Source organism: Saccharomyces paradoxus, chromosome V, assembly GCF_002079055.1.
Source record: "Saccharomyces paradoxus chromosome V, complete sequence".
NCBI lineage: Eukaryota > Fungi > Ascomycota > Saccharomycetes > Saccharomycetales > Saccharomycetaceae > Saccharomyces > Saccharomyces paradoxus.
In genome coordinates this window covers 420,978-440,229 of record NC_047491.1, presented here as the reverse complement: position 1 = coordinate 440,229, position 19,252 = coordinate 420,978, and the positions used below count along the sequence as shown (strand labels likewise).

General features: G+C 36.7%; 2 protein-coding genes and 2 non-coding genes across 4 annotated transcripts; all 4 read left to right on the top strand.

Moving 5' to 3' along the window:
• Positions 1–1,086: 1,086 nt before the first annotated feature.
• SPAR_E02110 (Mg-dependent acid phosphatase) lies at positions 1,087–1,623 on the top strand (the record flags this gene model as incomplete). Its single annotated transcript, XM_033910063.1, has 1 exon — positions 1,087–1,623. One exon carries the CDS (start codon positions 1,087–1,089, stop codon positions 1,621–1,623), a length of 537 nt encoding a protein of 178 aa, XP_033765954.1.
• Positions 1,624–3,046: 1,423 nt separating this feature from the next.
• SPAR_Etrna14K lies at positions 3,047–3,119 on the top strand. The gene has a single exon. It is a non-coding gene; the product is annotated as a tRNA-Lys (tRNA).
• A 6,747-nt stretch (positions 3,120–9,866) lies between these two features.
• On the top strand, positions 9,867–9,938 carry SPAR_Etrna13H. Its single transcript has one exon. It is a non-coding gene; the product is annotated as a tRNA-His (tRNA).
• Positions 9,939–13,759: 3,821 nt separating this feature from the next.
• PMD1 (Pmd1p) lies at positions 13,760–19,021 on the top strand (the record flags this gene model as incomplete). Its single annotated transcript, XM_033910062.1, has 1 exon — positions 13,760–19,021. One exon carries the CDS (start codon positions 13,760–13,762, stop codon positions 19,019–19,021), a length of 5,262 nt encoding a protein of 1,753 aa, XP_033765953.1.
• Positions 19,022–19,252: the final 231 nt, after the last annotated feature.

Genomic DNA, 19,252 nt, shown 5'->3' with positions numbered 1-19,252 from the left:
GTTGTCATTCATTATCCTATTACATTATCGATCCTTGCATTTCAGCTTCCATTAGATTGGATGACTGTTTCTCAATCTTTGTGCCATCCTCTTACACTGCATGTGATAATATACTACTATATAGGTGATATTAGAATTTCATTCCAACATATTGATATACAGAACTGCTAGAACAAGTAGTTGTCAATATTCACATGAGTTGCTATAGTAACAATTTGAGCGTTTACTTCGTATACTAACGTGCACCTTGTATAAGTTTACAAATGTTTCCACCTATGGCAAAATGGAGGAAGTGCTAACCGATATGTTTACGAAGTGATGCATGGCAAATTTAGTCAATTAATTGACCGTTAACTTGTAAGTCATATGTATGATGAGTGTGTATGCACACACCTATCATATAGTATATACCTGATCCATTATTATATTGGTCATACTCAAGACGAACCAATCAACGTATGTTTTATATATTTCTTCTAATATGGTATAAGAGGATCCACATTCATTCTAAATTTGATACTACTTAACCCCTAATCATCAACGAGAATATGCTAGAAGCTCACCTCAAGAATACAGGATCCCTAAAAGGGCATCAGTAACTCTACGTGATAGTACTATTATTCTTTCATTTCATACAGTTTATTCATTGATCCCATCACATCATCAATTCTTGCTTTCAGCTTCCATTATACTTAACGCCTCCACTGTATATGTCAATATACCGGTAACATGTGCACTTGTTAACAGGGAATAGCTGATCATAATTCCAACAAGTGGATCTTAATTTGTGTGCAACAAACTAACATTTTCACGAAGCGAATTACGTTTCCGCCGCTACTCTAATGAATAATGGCTCTGATATATTAAGGGCTACAGACTGAAAAAGCGGATCGCCATTCATATTTCGCTAAAATCGCATTGCTTTTAAGGTCATACTAAGGGATTGAATGAAATACTTTTCACGCACACGAAGAACGGTCTACTGAAAAAAAAAGCATCCTCGAGGAACAACGCATTTATCCTTAGACTTTCAATAGGAAAAATTTGCTACAAATTTCGTTCCAAGATAGTCTGGACACATTCATTATGACTGGATACCCTGACGTAGCCGCCTTTGATTTGGATTACACAGTTTGGCCCTGCTATTGCGACACTCATTTGCACGGTCCCTTTAAGCCAGTGAAAAGTAGAAATGGCGAAGTTCTCACAATTATATGCAGAGATGGTTACGAGCTCACAATCTACAAAGATATTCCACGTATATTAAGTGATTTGAAGGATAATGAAGTCAAGCTAATGACCGCATCACGAACATGGGCCCCTGAAATTGCCCAGGAAATACTGAAAATATTCAAAGTTAAGTATGGTGGTGTCTTAACTCCGTTGGCCAACCTCTTCGATGAATTTCAATGGGGAGAAAGAAGTAAAATTGGTCATTTGAGGGACGGTTTGAAAGATCTTTATAACACCAGTGATTTGAGGTCCAAAAAGATTTGCTTATTCGATGATGAAAGTAGAAACAAAGAAGTGGAGGAATACGGCGTCAAATTTGTTTATGTAAGAGACCCAGAAAATGGCCCGTCTTGGAAACTTTATCAAGATTACCTGAGTGGAAAGATTTGAAGGACTGCGTACTCAATTTTTACATAGCATCATCTAAACAAGGGAAGAAGTCATTGCGTTGATGGAAGAAAATATACCTTTGACCTTTGTTAAAATTTATAAATTTGTGGTTTATTAAAATAGTAGCTCAATTTTTCGAATTGAAAACTTTAACCAACTCGCCTCAGCTTTCTTTACTGATTTTCTTCACAAGGGAATTGCGAGGACTTAACCATATACCTATATACAGAAAACCTGATTCATTTCATCACTTTTCATTACTAATTTTTAACAGACCTTTCCAGTTTCTGGTGTAGGAAGTTCCAAATTAACTGATTTTTTCCAAAGATCTTCATGCACTTTGTAATATTACTAGAAGCGTTGGATTATACATGTATGGAACGCTATGCGATGAACATAAACAATATTCCTATCATTGATCCTAGCGATAGGTTGATGGTTTTCCAAACAACAAAAATGTAGAACAATAACTAAAGCAGTACTAAAGTTGAAAGAAAGGATCTCTCCTAAGATAAGCAATCTTTCTAGCAGAAATCAAAATGTACTTAGTGGTCTCATCTACCGAAATGCCAGGACAGCTTCATCATGAATAATTATTGTTGTTACTCTTCTACATATTTAATCTGACTCACGGCTCTACCGAAGAATGTCGTTGGTATGCTTACACCATGTTTGGCTAGGTCTATTAGTGATCTGTTGATATTAGCAGTTACTATCAATGAAGAAAAAATGATCTTCTTGTAGATAATTAGTAATTGTATTAATGAGAATACATGTTAACCTTCTTATAATATATAAGATTTATAAAAAAATTCACACAGATTAATTCATCTTAAGGATAACCAATATAATAACAGACCAGGTAGTTACAGTATGCTTAATCTGATGACTTAAATTACTCATACATATATATATATATAGCTACCACCCCAATGTCCAATCGATACATCCTTAACCTGGTTGTAGTACTGTCTGAATTGCTCGTATATTTCATATTCTACAATTAGGTACAATCACACGTGAATGTATACGAGACGTGTTGGAATGAAATTCTAATATCACCTATTTAGTAGTATATTATCACATGCAGTGTAAGAGGATGGCATAAAGATTGAGAAACAGTCATCCAATCTAATGGAAGCTGAAATGCAAGGATCGATAATGTAATAGAATAATGAATGACAACATATAAAAAGAAAGAAGATAAGGTAATAACACTATGTAGAACTATCGATTCCCTTTTGTGGATTCCCATATCCTCGAGAAAAACTTCTAGTATATTCTGTATACCTAATTATAGTCTTTAGTAACAATGGAATCCCAACAATTATCTAATTATTCACCCAAATCTCAAATCTAACTCATTATCCACAGATACGTATTTATTGTACTTCCCTAAAAAGACAGGAAAACAGCAATAAGAGCCTTGTTGGCGCAATCGGTAGCGCGTATGACTCTTAATCATAAGGTTAGGGGTTCGAGCCCCCTACAGGGCTTTCTTTTTTAGCTTTCGCGTTAGAGAAGTTTTTTATAAGTAGTAGTTAGGTTGTAGTATTAATTAAGAATAAAAGCAGATTTTCTTATACTGTTGGAATGAAATTCTAATATCATCTATTGACTAGTATTCATGTTACTAGTATATTATCACATGCGGTGTACGAAGATGACATAAAGATTGAGAAACAGTCATCGGATTTAGTGGAAGTTGAGACGCAAGGATTGATGATGTAATAGGACAATGAACTACAACATATAAAACGAAAGAAGAAATAAGACTATTGTTATGTAGAATTATCAATTCCCTCTTGTGGATTCCAAGATCCTCGAGGAGAACTTCTAGTATGTTCTGTATACCTAATTATGGCTTTTTGTTGGAATGAAATTCTAATATCATCTATTTAATAGTATATTATAATATGCGGTGCAAGAGGATGACATAAAGATTGAGAAACAGTCATCCAATCTAATGGAAGCTGAAATGCAAGGATTGATAATGTAATAGGATAATGAATGACAACGTATAAAAGGAAAGAAGATAAGGTAATAACACTATGTAGAACTATCGATTCCCTTTTGTGGATTCCTAGATCCTCGAGGAGAACTTCTAGTATATTCTATATACCTAATATTATAGCCTTTAGTAACAATGGAATCCCAACAATTATCTAATTACCCACATAATTCTCATGGTAGCGCCGCTGCTTCGGTTACTTCTAAGGAAGTCCACACAAATCAAGATCCGTTAGACGTTTCAGCTTCCAAAATTCAAGAATATGATAAGGCTTCCACTAAGGCTAACTCTCAACAGACAACAACACCTGCTTCATCAGCTGTTCCAGAGAACCCCCATCATGCCTCTCCTCAAACTGCTCAGTCACATTCACCACAGAATGGGCCGTACCCACAGCAGTGCATGATGACCCAAAACCAAGCCAATCCATCTGGTTGGTCATTTTACGGACACCCATCTATGATTCCGTATACACCTTATCAAATGTCGCCTATGTACTTTCCACCTGGGCCACAATCACAGTTTCCGCAGTATCCACCATCAGTTGGAACGCCTCTGAGCACCCCATCACCTGAGTCAGGTAATACATTTACTGATTCATCCTCAGCGGACTCTGATATGACATCCACTAAAAAATATGTCAGACCACCACCAATGTTAACCTCACCTAATGACTTTCTAAATTGGGTTAAAACATACATCAAATTTTTACAAAACTCGAATCTCGGTGATATTATTCCGACAGTAAACGGAAAACCCGTACGTCAGATCACTGATGATGAACTCACCTTCTTGTATAACACTTTTCAAATATTTGCTCCCTCTCAATTCCTACCTATCTGGGTCAAAGACATCCTATCTGTTGATTATACGGATATCATGAAAATTCTTTCCAAAAGTATTGAAAAAACGCAATCTGATACCCAAGAGGCAAATGACATTGTGACCCTGGCAAATTTGCAATATAATGGCAGTACACCTGCAGATGCATTTGAAACAAAAGTCACAAACATTATCGACAGACTAAATAATAATGGCATTCATATCAATAACAAGGTCGCATGCCAATTAATTATGAGAGGTCTATCTGGCGAATATAAATTTTTACGCTACACACGTCATCGACATCTAAATATGACAGTCGCTGAACTGTTCTTAGATATCCATGCTATTTATGAAGAACAACAGGGATCGAGAAACAGTAAACCCAATTACAGGAGAAATCCGAGTGATGAGAAGAATGATTCTCGCAGCTATACGAATACAACCAAACCCAAAGTTATAGCTCGAAATCCTCAAAAAACAAATAATTCGAAATCGAAAACAGCCAGGGCTCATAATGTATCCACATCTAATAACTCTCCCAGCACTGACAACGATTCCATCAGTAAATCAACTACTGAACCGATTCAATTGAACAATAAGCACGACCTTCATCTTAGGCCAGAAACTTACTGAATCTACAGTAAATCATACGAATCATTCCGATGATGAACTTCCTGGACACCTTCTTCTTGATTCAGGAGCATCACGAACTCTTATAAGATCTGCCCATCACATACACTCAGCGATATCTAATCCCGACATAAGCGTAGTTGATGTTCAAAAAAACAATATACCAATTAACGCTGTTGGTGATCTTCAATTTCACTTCCAGGACGACACCAAAACAACAATAAAGGTATTGCACACACCTAACATAGCCTATGACTTACTCAGTTTGAATGAACTGGCTGCACTAAATATTACAGCGTGCTTTACCAAAAACGTCTTAGAACGACCTGACGGCACCGTACTTGCACCTATCGTAAAACATGGAGACTTTTACTGGGTGTCTAAAAGGTACTTGCTTCCGTCGAATATCTCAGTACCCACAATTAATAACGTTCACACAAGTGAAAACACACGTAAGTATCCTTATCCTTTCATTCATCGGATGCTTGCGCATGCCAATGCCCAGACAATTAGATATTCACTCAAAAAGAACACCATTACGTATTTCAATGAATCAGATGTTGACTGGTCTAACGCTACTGATTATCAATGTCCCGATTGTTTAATCGGCAAAAGCACCAAACATAGACATATCATAGGATCACGGCTAAAATACCAAAGTTCATATGAACCTTTTCAATACTTACATACTGACATATTTGGGCCTGTTCACAACCTACCAAAGAGTGCACCATCCTATTTCATCTCATTCACTGATGAGAAAACAAAATTCCGTTGGGTTTATCCATTACACGACCGTCGCGAGGACTCTATTCTCGATATCTTTACTAAGATACTAGCTTTCATTAAAAACCAGTTTCAGTCCAATGTTTTGGTTATTCAAATGGACCGTGGTTCTGAGTACACTAACAAAACTCTCCATAAATTCCTTGAAAAATATGGCATAACCCCATGTTATACAACCACAGCGGATTCCCGAGCACATGGTGTCGCTGAACGGCTGAACCGTACCTTATTAGATGACTGTCGTACTCAACTGCAATGTAGTGGTCTACCGAATCATCTATGGTTCTCGGCAGTCGAATTTTCTACTATCGTACGGAACTCACTAGCTTCACCTAAAAGCAAAAAATCCGCAAGACAACTCGCTGGGTTGGCAGGACTCGACATCAGTACTTTATTACCTTTCGGTCAACCCGTTATAGTCAATAATCATAACACTGACTCCAAAATTCATCCTCGTGGCATTCCTGGCTACGCTCTACATCCATCTCGAAACTCTTATGGATATATCATCTATGTCCCATCTTTGAAGAAGACAGTAGATACAACTAATTACGTTATTCTTCAGGGCAAGGAATCCAGATTAGACCAATTCAATTACGACGCACTCACCTTCGATGAAGACGTGAATCGTATAACTGCTTCATATCAATCGTTCATTGCTTCAAATGAGATCCAACAATCTAACGATCTTAACATAGAATCTGACCATGATTTTCAATCTGACGTAGAACTGAACCCTGACCACCAGAGAAATGTCCCTTCAAACGTTCCGATTCCAACTGACTCCCCACCTCCATCAACTCATACTGAAGATTCAAAACCTATATCTGAAATCAATCTTCGTGCACCCAAAGAAGTTGATCCTAACATATCTGAATCTAATATTCTTCCATCTAAGAAGAGATCTAACATCCCCCAAATTTCTGCTACCGACAGTGCCGGTTCGGGTGGTATAAATAAATCAGATGTTCCTTTACTTACTCCTTTGTCCAAATCTGACACACAAAATTCATACCAAGCCAGTGAATCTGATGATTTCAGTGACTCAGACTCACACAGCGACATTGATACTGACTCTACAAACGTGACAATACCCAGTTTGGGTGGTACCAACAACAAAACTGTTCCGCAGACAAGTGACCAAGAGACTGAGAAAAGGATTATACATCGTTCACCTTCAATCGATGCTTCTCCACCGGAAAATAATTCATCGCACAATATTGTTCCTATCAAAACGCCAACTAATGTTTCTGAACAGAATACCGAGGAATCTATTATCGCTGATCTCCCACTCCCTGATCTACCTCCAGAATCTCCTACCGAATTCCCTGACCCATTTAAAGAACTCCCACCGATAAATTCTCATCAAACTAATTCCAGTTTGGGTGGTACGGATGACTCTAATATCTCTGCTACTATCACTAGTAAGAAAAGATCATTAGAAGATAATGAAACTGAAATTGAGGTATCACGAGACACATGGAATAGTAAGAATATGCGTAGTTTAGAACCTCCAAGGTCAAAGAAACGAATACATCTAATCGCGGCTGTAAAAGCAGTAAAATCAATCAAACCAATACGAACAACCTTAAGATACGATGAGGCAATCACCTATAATAAAGATATAAAAGAAAAGGAAAAATATATCGAAGCATACCACAAAGAAGTCAACCAACTATTGAAAATGAATACTTGGGATACTGACAAATATTATGACAGAAAAGAAATAGACCCTAAAAGAGTAATAAACTCAATGTTTATCTTCAACAAGAAACGTGACGGAACTCATAAAGCTAGATTTGTTGCAAGAGGTGACATTCAGCATCCTGATACGTACGATACAGGTATGCAATCCAACACTGTACATCATTATGCGTTGATGACATCCCTATCACTTGCATTAGACGATGACTCCTTCATTACACAATTAGACATATCTTCGGCGTACTTGTATGCAGACATCAAAGAAGAATTATACATAAGACCTCCACCACATTTAGGAATGAACAACAAGTTAATACGGTTGAGGAAATCACTTTATGGTTTGAAACAGAGTGGTGCAAACTGGTATGAAACGATCAAATCATATCTGATTGAACAATGTGATATGAAAGAAGTTCGCGGATGGTCATGCGTATTTAAGAATAGTCAAGTAACAATTTGCTTATTCGTTGATGATATGATATTGTTCAGCAAAGACTTAAATTCAAATAAAAGAATTATAGCAAAACTCAAGATGCAATACGATACCAAGATTATAAATCTAGGTGAAAGCGATGATGAAATTCAATACGACATCCTTGGCTTAGAAATCAAATATCAAAGAGGTAAATACATGAAATTAGGTATGGAAAACTCATTAACTGAGAAAATACCCAAATTAAACGTACCTTTGAATCCAAAAGGAAGAAAACTTGGTGCTCCAGGCCAACCAGGTCTCTATATAAACCAGAAGGAGCTAGAGCTAGAAGAAGACGACTACAACATGAAGGTGCATGAAATGCAAAAGTTGATAGGTCTAGCGTCATATGTTGGATATAAATTCAGATTTGACCTATTATACTATATCAACACACTTGCACAACATATACTATTTCCGTCCAAACAAGTGTTAAACATGACATATGAATTGATACAATTCTTATGGGACACTAGAGACAAACAATTAATATGGCACAAAAGCAAATCTGCAAAACCAGAAAATAAATTAGTTGTAATAAGCGATGCCTCTTATGGCAACCAACCATATTACAAATCTCAGATTGGTAATATCTATTTACTAAATGGAAAGGTGATCGGAGGAAAATCAACAAAAGCTTCATTAACATGTACTTCAACCACAGAAGCAGAAATACACGCAATCAGTGAAGCCATTCCATTATTAAATAACTTGAGTCACCTTATACAAGAACTAAATGGGAAATCAATCATTAAAGGCTTACTTACTGACAGCAGATCTACAATCAGTATAGTTATGTCCAAAAATGAAGAGAAATTTAGAAACAGATTTTTCGGTACCAAAGCAATGAGACTTCGGGACGAAGTATCAAATAATAACCTCCACGTATGCTACGTGGATACCAAAAGGAACATTGCTGACGTGATGACAAAACCCCTCCCAATAAAAACATTTAAACTATTAACAAACAAGTGGATTCATTAGATCTATTACATTATGGGTGGTATGTTGGAATGAAATTCTAATATCATCTATTTAATAGTATATTATAATATGCGGTGCAAGAGGATGACATAAAGATTGAGAAACAGTCATCCAATCTAATGGAAGCTGAAATGCAAGGATTGATAATGTAATAGGATAATGAATGACAACATATAAAAAGAAAGAAGAAATAATATTATTATTCTGTAGAATTATTGATTCCCTTTTGTAGATTCCTATATCCTCGAGGAGAACTTCTAGTATATTCTATATACCTAATATTATAGCCTTTAGTAACAATGGAATCCCAACAATTATCTAATTACCCACATAATTCTCACTTTTAGCAACAATGGAATTCCAACAATTATCTAAATATCCGCCTAATTCTCAGTTTCATGACAATTGTTTCGTACGTGTTTCTGAGAATTATGTGGGTAATTAGATAATTGTTGGGATTTAATTGTTACTAAAGGCTATAATATTAGGTATATAGAATATACTAGAAGTTCTCCTCGAGGATATAGGAATCTACAAAAGGGAATCAATAATTCTACAGAATAATAATATTATTTCTTCTTTCTTTTTATATGTTGTCATTCATTATCCTATTACATTATCAATCCTTGCATTTCAGCTTCCATTAGATTGGATGACTGTTTCTCAATCTTTATGTCATCCTCTTGCACCGCATATTATAATATAATATTAAATAGATGATATTAGAATTTCATTCCAACAGTTTCATACATGTTTTATGTCTAGGTCGATAAATATAGTAATGTTGGGGTATAACATTTTGAGATGAAACACTCTCCGTTGTAAGTTGCCATCTTAGTATAGTGGTTAGTACACATCGTTGTGGCCGATGAAACCCTGGTTCGATTCTAGGAGATGGCATATTTTTTGTTTCCAATAGTTTTTTCATTTTTATTTTTTTACTGGCTCATGTTACGCAGGGTGATATGCTTGAGTAGATGATTAGGCCGGTTTACTTACAAAAGGGTTCGAAGTTAAGGGACATATGTTCATTCATATTAATTTAAAGAAAGGTGGCCCCAACATTGTCAGACAAAGTAATAGTATAGTAATTTAACATAGTTTAATATAAAAATAAGTAAAAAAATAATAATACTAATAATAATAATAGTAATGATAATAGTAATAAAAGAAAATAAAGAAAAATTGCATTTCGTTAATAATAATAGTGTAGACTTATCATTTTTCCACTAATTCAAATCCTTCACATCTTATTATTATCTCCTTTTTTTATATTTTTTTTATGTTTCTTATGCTTTTTCGCAGTTTGTTGCACTAAAGGGAATTATTTGTGTATATGACGAGTGATGATTGCATCTTCCTTTCTTTCCTTGATGTTTCTTTCTTATTCTTCGACTTAAAGAATTGACTAAAAGTTTTCTACGTTTATGTTTCTTGTATTTTTCTTCTACTACTCTTCTTGTTAATAAGTATTTTCCTTTTTAAACTTTGAATTAGGACGTGAATCTATTTATTTTTTCTTTCTGCCCCCAGCTTGCCTTGGTAGACTTTTTTGAGCTGGTTTTAAAATTTGGAAAGAACATAATAAACTTTCATCAACACTCATCATTGCACCAGCGTTATCGAATTCACCACAATAATTCGGAGCACTGAAAAGTGTTACCAATTGTCTTTTGCTGAAAAATTCGTAACCATCTTCTACGACTTGATGGGCCCTGCAAATCAACTCCATATCTTGTTTCTGTAAAAATCTGTTCACTACATCAGGACCAAAAGTGAAAGAAACACCTCTATCATTTTCACTCCAACCTACGATATCTTTATCTGGATCTGACCACAATAAATCACATAATAAACCAACATCGGGAATATCTGTTGGCCTCATTACCCTTCTGATCTGTTCCATACTATTCAAATCTGGTGAAAGACCACCATGCATACAAAAGATTTTCTCATCAATGATTGCAGCAATTGGTAGACAATTGAAGCAATCTGTGAAAGTTTTCCAAAGTTTGATATTATAACGTCTCTTACATTCATCATAAAACCCGTAAATTCTATTAATGGAAGCACATTCATGGTTCCCTCTTAAAATAAAAAAATTTTCTGGATACTTGATCTTGTAAGCCAATAATAGACAAATAGTCTCTAAAGATTGTTTACCACGATCGACATAATCACCCAAAAATAGATAATTAGATTCTGGCGGGAATCCACCATACTCAAATAGACGTAGCAAATCATAGTACTGCCCATGAATGTCACCACATATCTAAAAAAAAAAAAGTAATAAAATAAGTTAGTAAATGAAGTTGTCACTAAATCTGGCTCATTCCGTTGACTTCTAGGATGACAATTACTAATGTCAATTGCTCTTTATTTTCCCAATGCCTTCTACTAATCCACATTTCTCGGTTTTTGTCCGCCCTTTCTCTCGGGCTCAAAGAAAAAAGATTCGATTTTCTTCATAACAAAAAAATGCCTTCTTTTTTTAGTGTGAGCAAGGGGGATTTTTCTGATTATGGGAGGCGCCGGCCGGATGATGATACAAAACATAAGGAAATCTTGGTAAAAAATGCCTAATAAGCTAGGAAGATGAAGGGCTAAACCACACTCATGATCTCAGCTATCTCGACATATGAGCAGACTAATAATCGGGCCTTGGTAAATCCTTTCAGTTCAACGGTAATAACTGTTAAAACTATCTTGCTGCCGCCACAGGAGTAGAATACATAAAAAACCTGAGGCTCTAGCTATTCTCTCTCCTGGTTGCGAAGTTCAATATTAACATACTTTAATTGGGGCTTCTAACTCTAGTAAAATGGGTTGCTTTATGAATATAGATCTGGCTTTCGAACATAAGTATCTGATTTCATTTTCTTCTAGATCAACTTGTTGACCTGGTTTAGATCCTCTTACTTCCAATAATCTATCGATGATATTATCAACGTCAACTGGTTGTGAGTCCATTTCTTTAATTTAAGTGTATATCGTGGTAATGTGCTTTTCCTCTCCCCAGTTACTCGTTCGTTCACCTCTTGCTTTTTTTTTTCAGTTGTGGTGTTAACTTGTGTTACGTTGTTTTTTTCTTCTTCTTTTCTACTTTTGATTTTTTTTTCCCTCTCTTGTTCCTTGAAACGAACGCTAAAAGAAAAAACAGCAAGAGCAAGAAAAAAAATGGGGGAAGAGCGAATAAGCAATGGTTGTTATCTACATAAGGGGTAATTTGGCTAGTTTTGTACTTGTCATCCTCATGCAGCCTGGCAGAAACTAATATATGTAGTCAATGAATAGAAAAATTAATTGTAGTAAGCTTTTTAATATAGACGACATAGAAAGCAGTTGAAAATAAAAAGTTATTACATGCACCTCTCAACGAGATGAGCCAATAAGCAACCAATAGCTCGCCTACTTGTCCAACTTTTAATTGGGCGTGTACGATTAGAAGTTTTCTATCGGGTACCTGCTTTAATTGAATAATCAACCGTAAAAAGGTTTAGTACTAAATTGTCTTTCACCTTGTTCTCCAAAAATAGAGAAAAAGTAGATGGAAAAAAAGTCTTGCAACCTCTCAACTTTTCAATTCGAATCAAAACTAATTTGTGAGGGAAAATCAGTGGTAACGGCCAGCAAGCAAGGAGATGTTAATACACAACTACAAACCATGATTTTATGCAAGGATGAAGTCTGGCCATGGTTTAACTAACAATTACATGACAGTTATAATACCCTCTTCTGCTGAGTAACAATGTATAATAAGGTGATTACAATAGATGATTACATGTTCATTTGAGAAGTAACTTTGAGTTTTGTAGTGCCCTCTTGGACCGGCGGTAAAGGTGCGCATTTTTTCACATCCTACGACATTATGTCCAAAAGAGTTTGGTCAAACGCTGTAGAAGTGAAAATGGGTGCTCATATTTCGGCGTTCGAAACTTGCCTGCGATGAAAGATAAATAATTTACAATGATGAATGACATTAGCGTGAACAATCTCTGATACAAAATCGAAAGATTTTAGGATTAGAAAAACTTATGTTGCCTTCCTTCTGAAATTTTATTTTTGGTCACTGCTATTATTTAAAACGCCCTCATCGATAATATAGAACATAAACTTGTGTCTATGGATATCATCATTTCCCCGTGTAGCTATTTTTGGTTCTTTTTTTCCTTTTTCTGACGTGCTTACCATTGCCGGCTTAAAAAATCGAAATTAGTTGCTAAAAAATTACCGCTTTAATGCATGGAATATGTGTTTCTTCCTAGTTTTGTGTTGTCCTTGCGCTACCCCTACACAACCACAGGGCAAACACAGTAGAGCACTTCAATAGTATTCGCAAACATAATACATCGAAAACCTATCGCACAGCATTTTTCAACTGTATTCACCCCCCGCTTAGTTTACTATTTTTTCTGCTTTTTTTCTGCCTTTTTTTTTTCACCTTGCTTATTTGAGCTTAAATAATAAAAGATAGTAAATTTGGCAGTGCTAGTACCAAATACAGGCTAACATCTAACTGAGTTCGCGCTGCCACCATTGTTAATTCATATTACCAACTTTTTGGATACTGTATTAACGTTACCATTATTACTTCTAACAATTTTTTTTTTTGGCTATGCTCATCGTTGCCTAAGTATTCTTTAATCATTTCCAGTTCCTTCAAAAATATAACAACATTATTACCCGTTAAATATAATTAGGTAAAACAAAAAGACCTAAGAATGAACGTATTACAACCGCCATCTAGTGTTTGTTATCCGCTCAACCTCCCTATTGTACCTAATCCCAATCTGGATGAAGCAACAAGGAAAAAGCTCACGTTGGAATGCAGAACTGGAGCTGCAGTGGAACTAGCCCGTTCAGGTGTTTTTGTTCACGGTGGACTCACACTACCCTTAAACCTGAGTATTATAAATTCATTACAATTACAAAAGGAGCTGATATTATATTTTGGGAAGCAGAAACATAGAAATGCTGATTTTAAAACATTAGCTGATTGGATAAGCCCTGAGATATTCTTTCTTGATTTAATCTCGAGAACATGGCAAAGAATAAATACTACGATAGGCGCTGCGCCGGAAAATGAGATGAATACTGACTTACACTTTAAAGAAAGGTTGCTCCACTCGATGTGCTTCACAGAATCTAACATTTATATTTTTGGTGGCCTAATAGTCTCACCTCACAACGGCTATGAACTGATAGCAACAAACGAGTTATGGAAACTAGATCTTAAAACAAAGTGCTGGTCTTTGGTCAGTGAAAACCCTCAAATTACAAGACGATTTAATCATAACATGCACGTACTAAATGAAAATAACGAAAAGCAAGATACGAAACTAATCATAGTAGGTGGATTAGATAATATGGATATTCCTGTTAAAAAAATCGATATATTTAACCTCCGTACGAATTTATGGGAATCGGAATCGAAATCAGACGAAAAACCGGATTCAAAGCGGTCGCCAAAAATATTGGTTAATATTGATGGAATGCCAATTTCCTTATCCCATGATTCCAATTTCTCAGTTTTGATTGAAAACAATCAGGCGGAAATTCCCACGTTAGCATTATATTACCCTCAACGCGAGGCAAACACGTCCAGAAGGGGAACTGACGACAGCAGCTTTTCTAGCTACGCTAATGATCTGGACGAAAAGTCAAGATTAACAAAACATCACCATCACCATCATGGCGATCTTAAGTACATAGAAAGCGATGATGCAGATGAAAGCGCAGTCAAAACACTTATGTCGCCAATCGTAATCTTGCCACTGCTTGGAAATTCTCAGGGTGCTAGGATGACATCGAATCCTACACAAAATAACAAAGAAAACTCTGTCTTACAAGTACCTTTTCACTTACAGTATCCCTCGGGCAATTACTTTAATTATAATATTGTCGTAATAGGATTCTATCCAGACCCCCAACCTTCCAATCTGCATTGCTTCATTTATAATATTGCTAGCGGAAAATGGATAAGAGTAAACATAGCATGTACTGAATGCAGTATGAATACGCATAGATTTTGGAAACTTCTGATCTGGAAATCTCATCATCAAGCTTTATTACTTGGTACTAGATCGGATGATTTTTGTTCGCCTAGCGTTCAAAAATTCGATCACATTTTAGCATTCTCTTTACCAATGTTAAACGGTTACAATAAATTAGTGAATACGAAACATAGTCGCGCCTGCAATGGCATTGCTAATAACCATGCCTCAAAGGTAAATTTAAGTCTTTATGACCACCTTCCATACTCTGATTCATCAGCAATTGAACACACAAATTCATGCACAGGTGCTCAAGGATATTCTTTGGATGACTCAGAGCTCCCCGGCTTGACTTCAACCACGACCTCACAATTCGAAAATTATTCCCGATATATCACTGTGCCGTTAGAAATGGAATCAACCAGCTCTATATTCCCCCCATATGCTATGGTGTTGGGTAAAGATGCTTTAGAAATATTTGGCAAGACGTTATCTGATTTCGAATTTATCACTGCTGAAGGTGATTCTATCGGTGTCCCTGTATACTTATTAAGGAAAAGATGGGGAAGATATTTTGATTCACTTTTGTCAAACGGTTATGCAAATACATCGTTCAATTATGAATTTAATGGAGACCCTTCTAATATCATAAGTTTTTCACCTCATACGGCCTCAAAGGCTACCAAGTTTGGTAACTCGAGTCAATCATCTAGCGGATCCTTAGAAAAATACTTTTCAAAAAACGCTAATAGTAAATCAAACAGCAACACAAGTCTTAAAAAACCGCATAGCGTAGACTTTGCTTCATCAGCTTCGTCACCCAAGCAGCGAGCCCTTTCGCACAGTAAAATATCTCCTTCAGAGCCAATTCTTTATACAGATGATGAGGAGAGTCGGTCAAACACATTAAAACAACATGCAACTGTGGAAGTTGGTCCGCAAGAAGCCACTACTTCAAACAGAAGGCCAATATCCACCACTTGTTCTTCTACAGGTATGGTCTTTAGGGTTCCATTCCAGGACGTGAAAAATTCAAAGCTGGGACTTTCTGAACAGTCTGGCCGCCCTACTCGAGCAAGCTCTGTTTCACCCCCACCAGTATATGGAAAATCAATCAACAATGATAATGATAGCAACTGTACGCTCTCCAATACACCTCCAGTTTGTCGGCGAGCTTCCACAGTGGGGACCACCAGGAATAATTCGGTAGATGACAGCTTTTCATCCATTCGACGTGCTTCACACCCTCTCCAATCTCATATCATAGCCAAATCTTCACCCAATAGTATATCAAAGGCTAGCCCCGCGGAACAAGCTTTATTACGAAGAAAATCATCAGCATTAAGGTTTATAGCCAGTCCGCATCAGTCACGGCAAACTTCGTTTGCTTCTACTGCCAGCACCGCCTCTGTTGTAAGTTCCACCTCGGGAAGAAGGCGCCCCTCGAACCAGGTTTCTCATTTTGGAAGCTCTGCAAGTTTGCCAAGCTCGCCTATATTGCCTGTGTTAAATATCCCATTGCCTCCACAAGAAAAGATTCCGTTAGAACCGCTGCCACCAGTGCCAAAAGCACCATCAAGAAGAAGCAGTTCGTTGGCGGAATACGTTCAGTTTAGTAGAGATAGTCCGATCGCGTCCAGAAGGTCTTCTCACTCCACCAGAAAATCGAGTTCTTCGGATGCAAGGCGCGTCTCTAACTCTTCTTTACTGAGAAATACTCTGGACTCGCAACTGCTAAGTAATACTTGTGGTAATGACATTCCTTATGAAGCAAGTGTTCAGGAATATGGTATGAACAACGGAAGAGATGAAGAGGAGAATGGGGATAACGAAGACTACAGCTGTGTCTCACCTTCCAATATAAGGCCCATTTTTTCCACTATTAATGCAATTAATATAAACGGCAATTTTAAAGAAGGCGAATTCTTCTCTTCAAAATCATATATTAATAGTGAAAAAGGTAGGAGGCTTTCTTACATTTCAAACCCTGAGAGTGTAGAAAGTACAAATTCGAATAACAACGCCATCATCGAGTTAGAGCCCTTATTAACTCCAAGATCATTGTATATGCCTTGGTCAACTGCCTCTGTAAGAGCATTTGCGGAGTTCTTTTACACCGCACAAATTAATGGTAAGTGGCTATTAGCGCCTGTGACTTTGGACCTACTTATTATGGCTAAAATATACGAAATTCCAATCTTATACGAACTGATTACGGAAGTGCTGTATAAGATAATCAGCAAAAAGGAAGAGGGTCTTTCAGTTACTTGCGAGGCACTATTAAATTTGTACCAGCAAAAGGTTTCGAGATATTGTAATGAAAATGAAGGCAAAATAAGGAAGGAATTAGATTCCAGCGAATCATATCAGGATACCCTGGAGATAAAACGTTCTCTAGCCAACATTGATAACGGATACGTTGATTCGTATCTTTTGCGGAACACTTCTATGGCGCAATCAATACACTACACGGACGACAGTAATGGGGACACCGAAACAGATACGCATCACACGAGAGTTTCTAGTATAGGATCGCTTGCCAATAGGGCTGTTCCTACTGTTTTTGCCGGTGGTCCCAGAGACAGCCACAATTCGGTTGGTTCAATTGCATTCCCTAGCAATTCGGGTGTTCAAAATACTCGCCGCTCTGTATCTTTGCTTAGCCCAGCGGCGAAGAAGAAATCCAGCCTAAGTAGAGAAACAGACCCACTAGATACTTCTGATCGAATTATTGATGATGTTCCTGATAGTGGAACAGTGAAGCGGCAGCCGAACTTTTCAAGAAGAAACAGTAGCCTTATTCAAAAGATTCCCATAGAACCTACGAAGAATAATTGCCAAGAAAATGTCTTTAGTAGCTCAAACAAAGCTTCTGACGATAAAGAGGAACAAAACGAACAAACAGCGTTTCAAGATATGTCGAACTTGGAGAAAAGCAAGGCTGAAATGCCGCAAAGGAGAAACAGTGACGATGCGAAGAATTTGGATGGTAATACTGACCCATTGAAGAACAGAGAAACGAATATATGTTCAAATTCATCCAATTTAGAAACAGACCTTTTTATTTGTGATAGTTTTGGTAGTGATTCAAGCTCTTCCCTTCACTCTGATTCAGATGATCTTGATTCACAGCTAGGCATTCTGCCTTTCACAAAAATGAATAAAAAACTACAAGAACAGACATCTCAAGAATTTGATGATTCTATTGATCCTCTATACAAAATAGGATCCAATACTCCAGGTTCTTCAAGATTGCATGGATCATTTTCCAAATATATTAGGCCTAATTCACAAAGAGAAGATGTATCGGAATATGTTAACATATCTAGCCTAGAAAACATGGTGTCGCCCAATGCACTACCGCCTGTTGACTATGTCATGAAGTCCATTTATAGAACTTCAGTATTGGTGAATGACAGCAATCTGATGACGCGCACGAAGGAAGCAATCGAATTATCCAAAGTTCTGAAAAGGTTAAAGAAAAAAGCATTACAAGACATTTCACAAATGGACAATGAAATGAGGGAGGCTGGAAAACCAATTTTTGCACGTGGATCTTCTTCTCCTACTCTGAGTAGGCAACATTCTGATATCATATCACCGTTGAAACAGCAAGACAATACAAGACCAGCTTTGAAATTGGCATCGAGTTCCCCGATCTCGGAGGGATTCAGGAAATCGTCAATTAAATTCACGCAGACACCTTCCGCTCAGATTTCACCTAGGACGTCAGTTACCGATTTCACTGCATCTCAACAACGTAGGCAACATATGAATAAAAGATTCAGTACTCAGACGGCACATTCTACATCCGCTTTATTCATGAATCCCGCCTTTATGCCTCCTGCAGTAAATACTGGACGTATGGAGAGCGAAGGGCATAATGAGGATGGACCAGCGGCTGCCAACAAGGCAAATAAAAAAGAAGAGGTGACCCCAAATGATAACGATAATATTGTCTCGTTTCCCTTTTTCAGTAAACGAAGATAAATGTAATAGATAATATCCAGATCACAAAGCAGAAAAAAGTAAAACCAAAACAAGGTATTATGGCAAACATCATTAAACATTTAGTTAAGACAAAACAGGTTTCAGTTATAGATTTTTATAGACATTATTACAGCTTCGATATAATAGAAGAATTTAAGAGTTTTTTTTTGAAGATGAATACAAATATTGAACTTCATAGGCGTTCACTTTTCCTCGTCAAACTGAAACTAC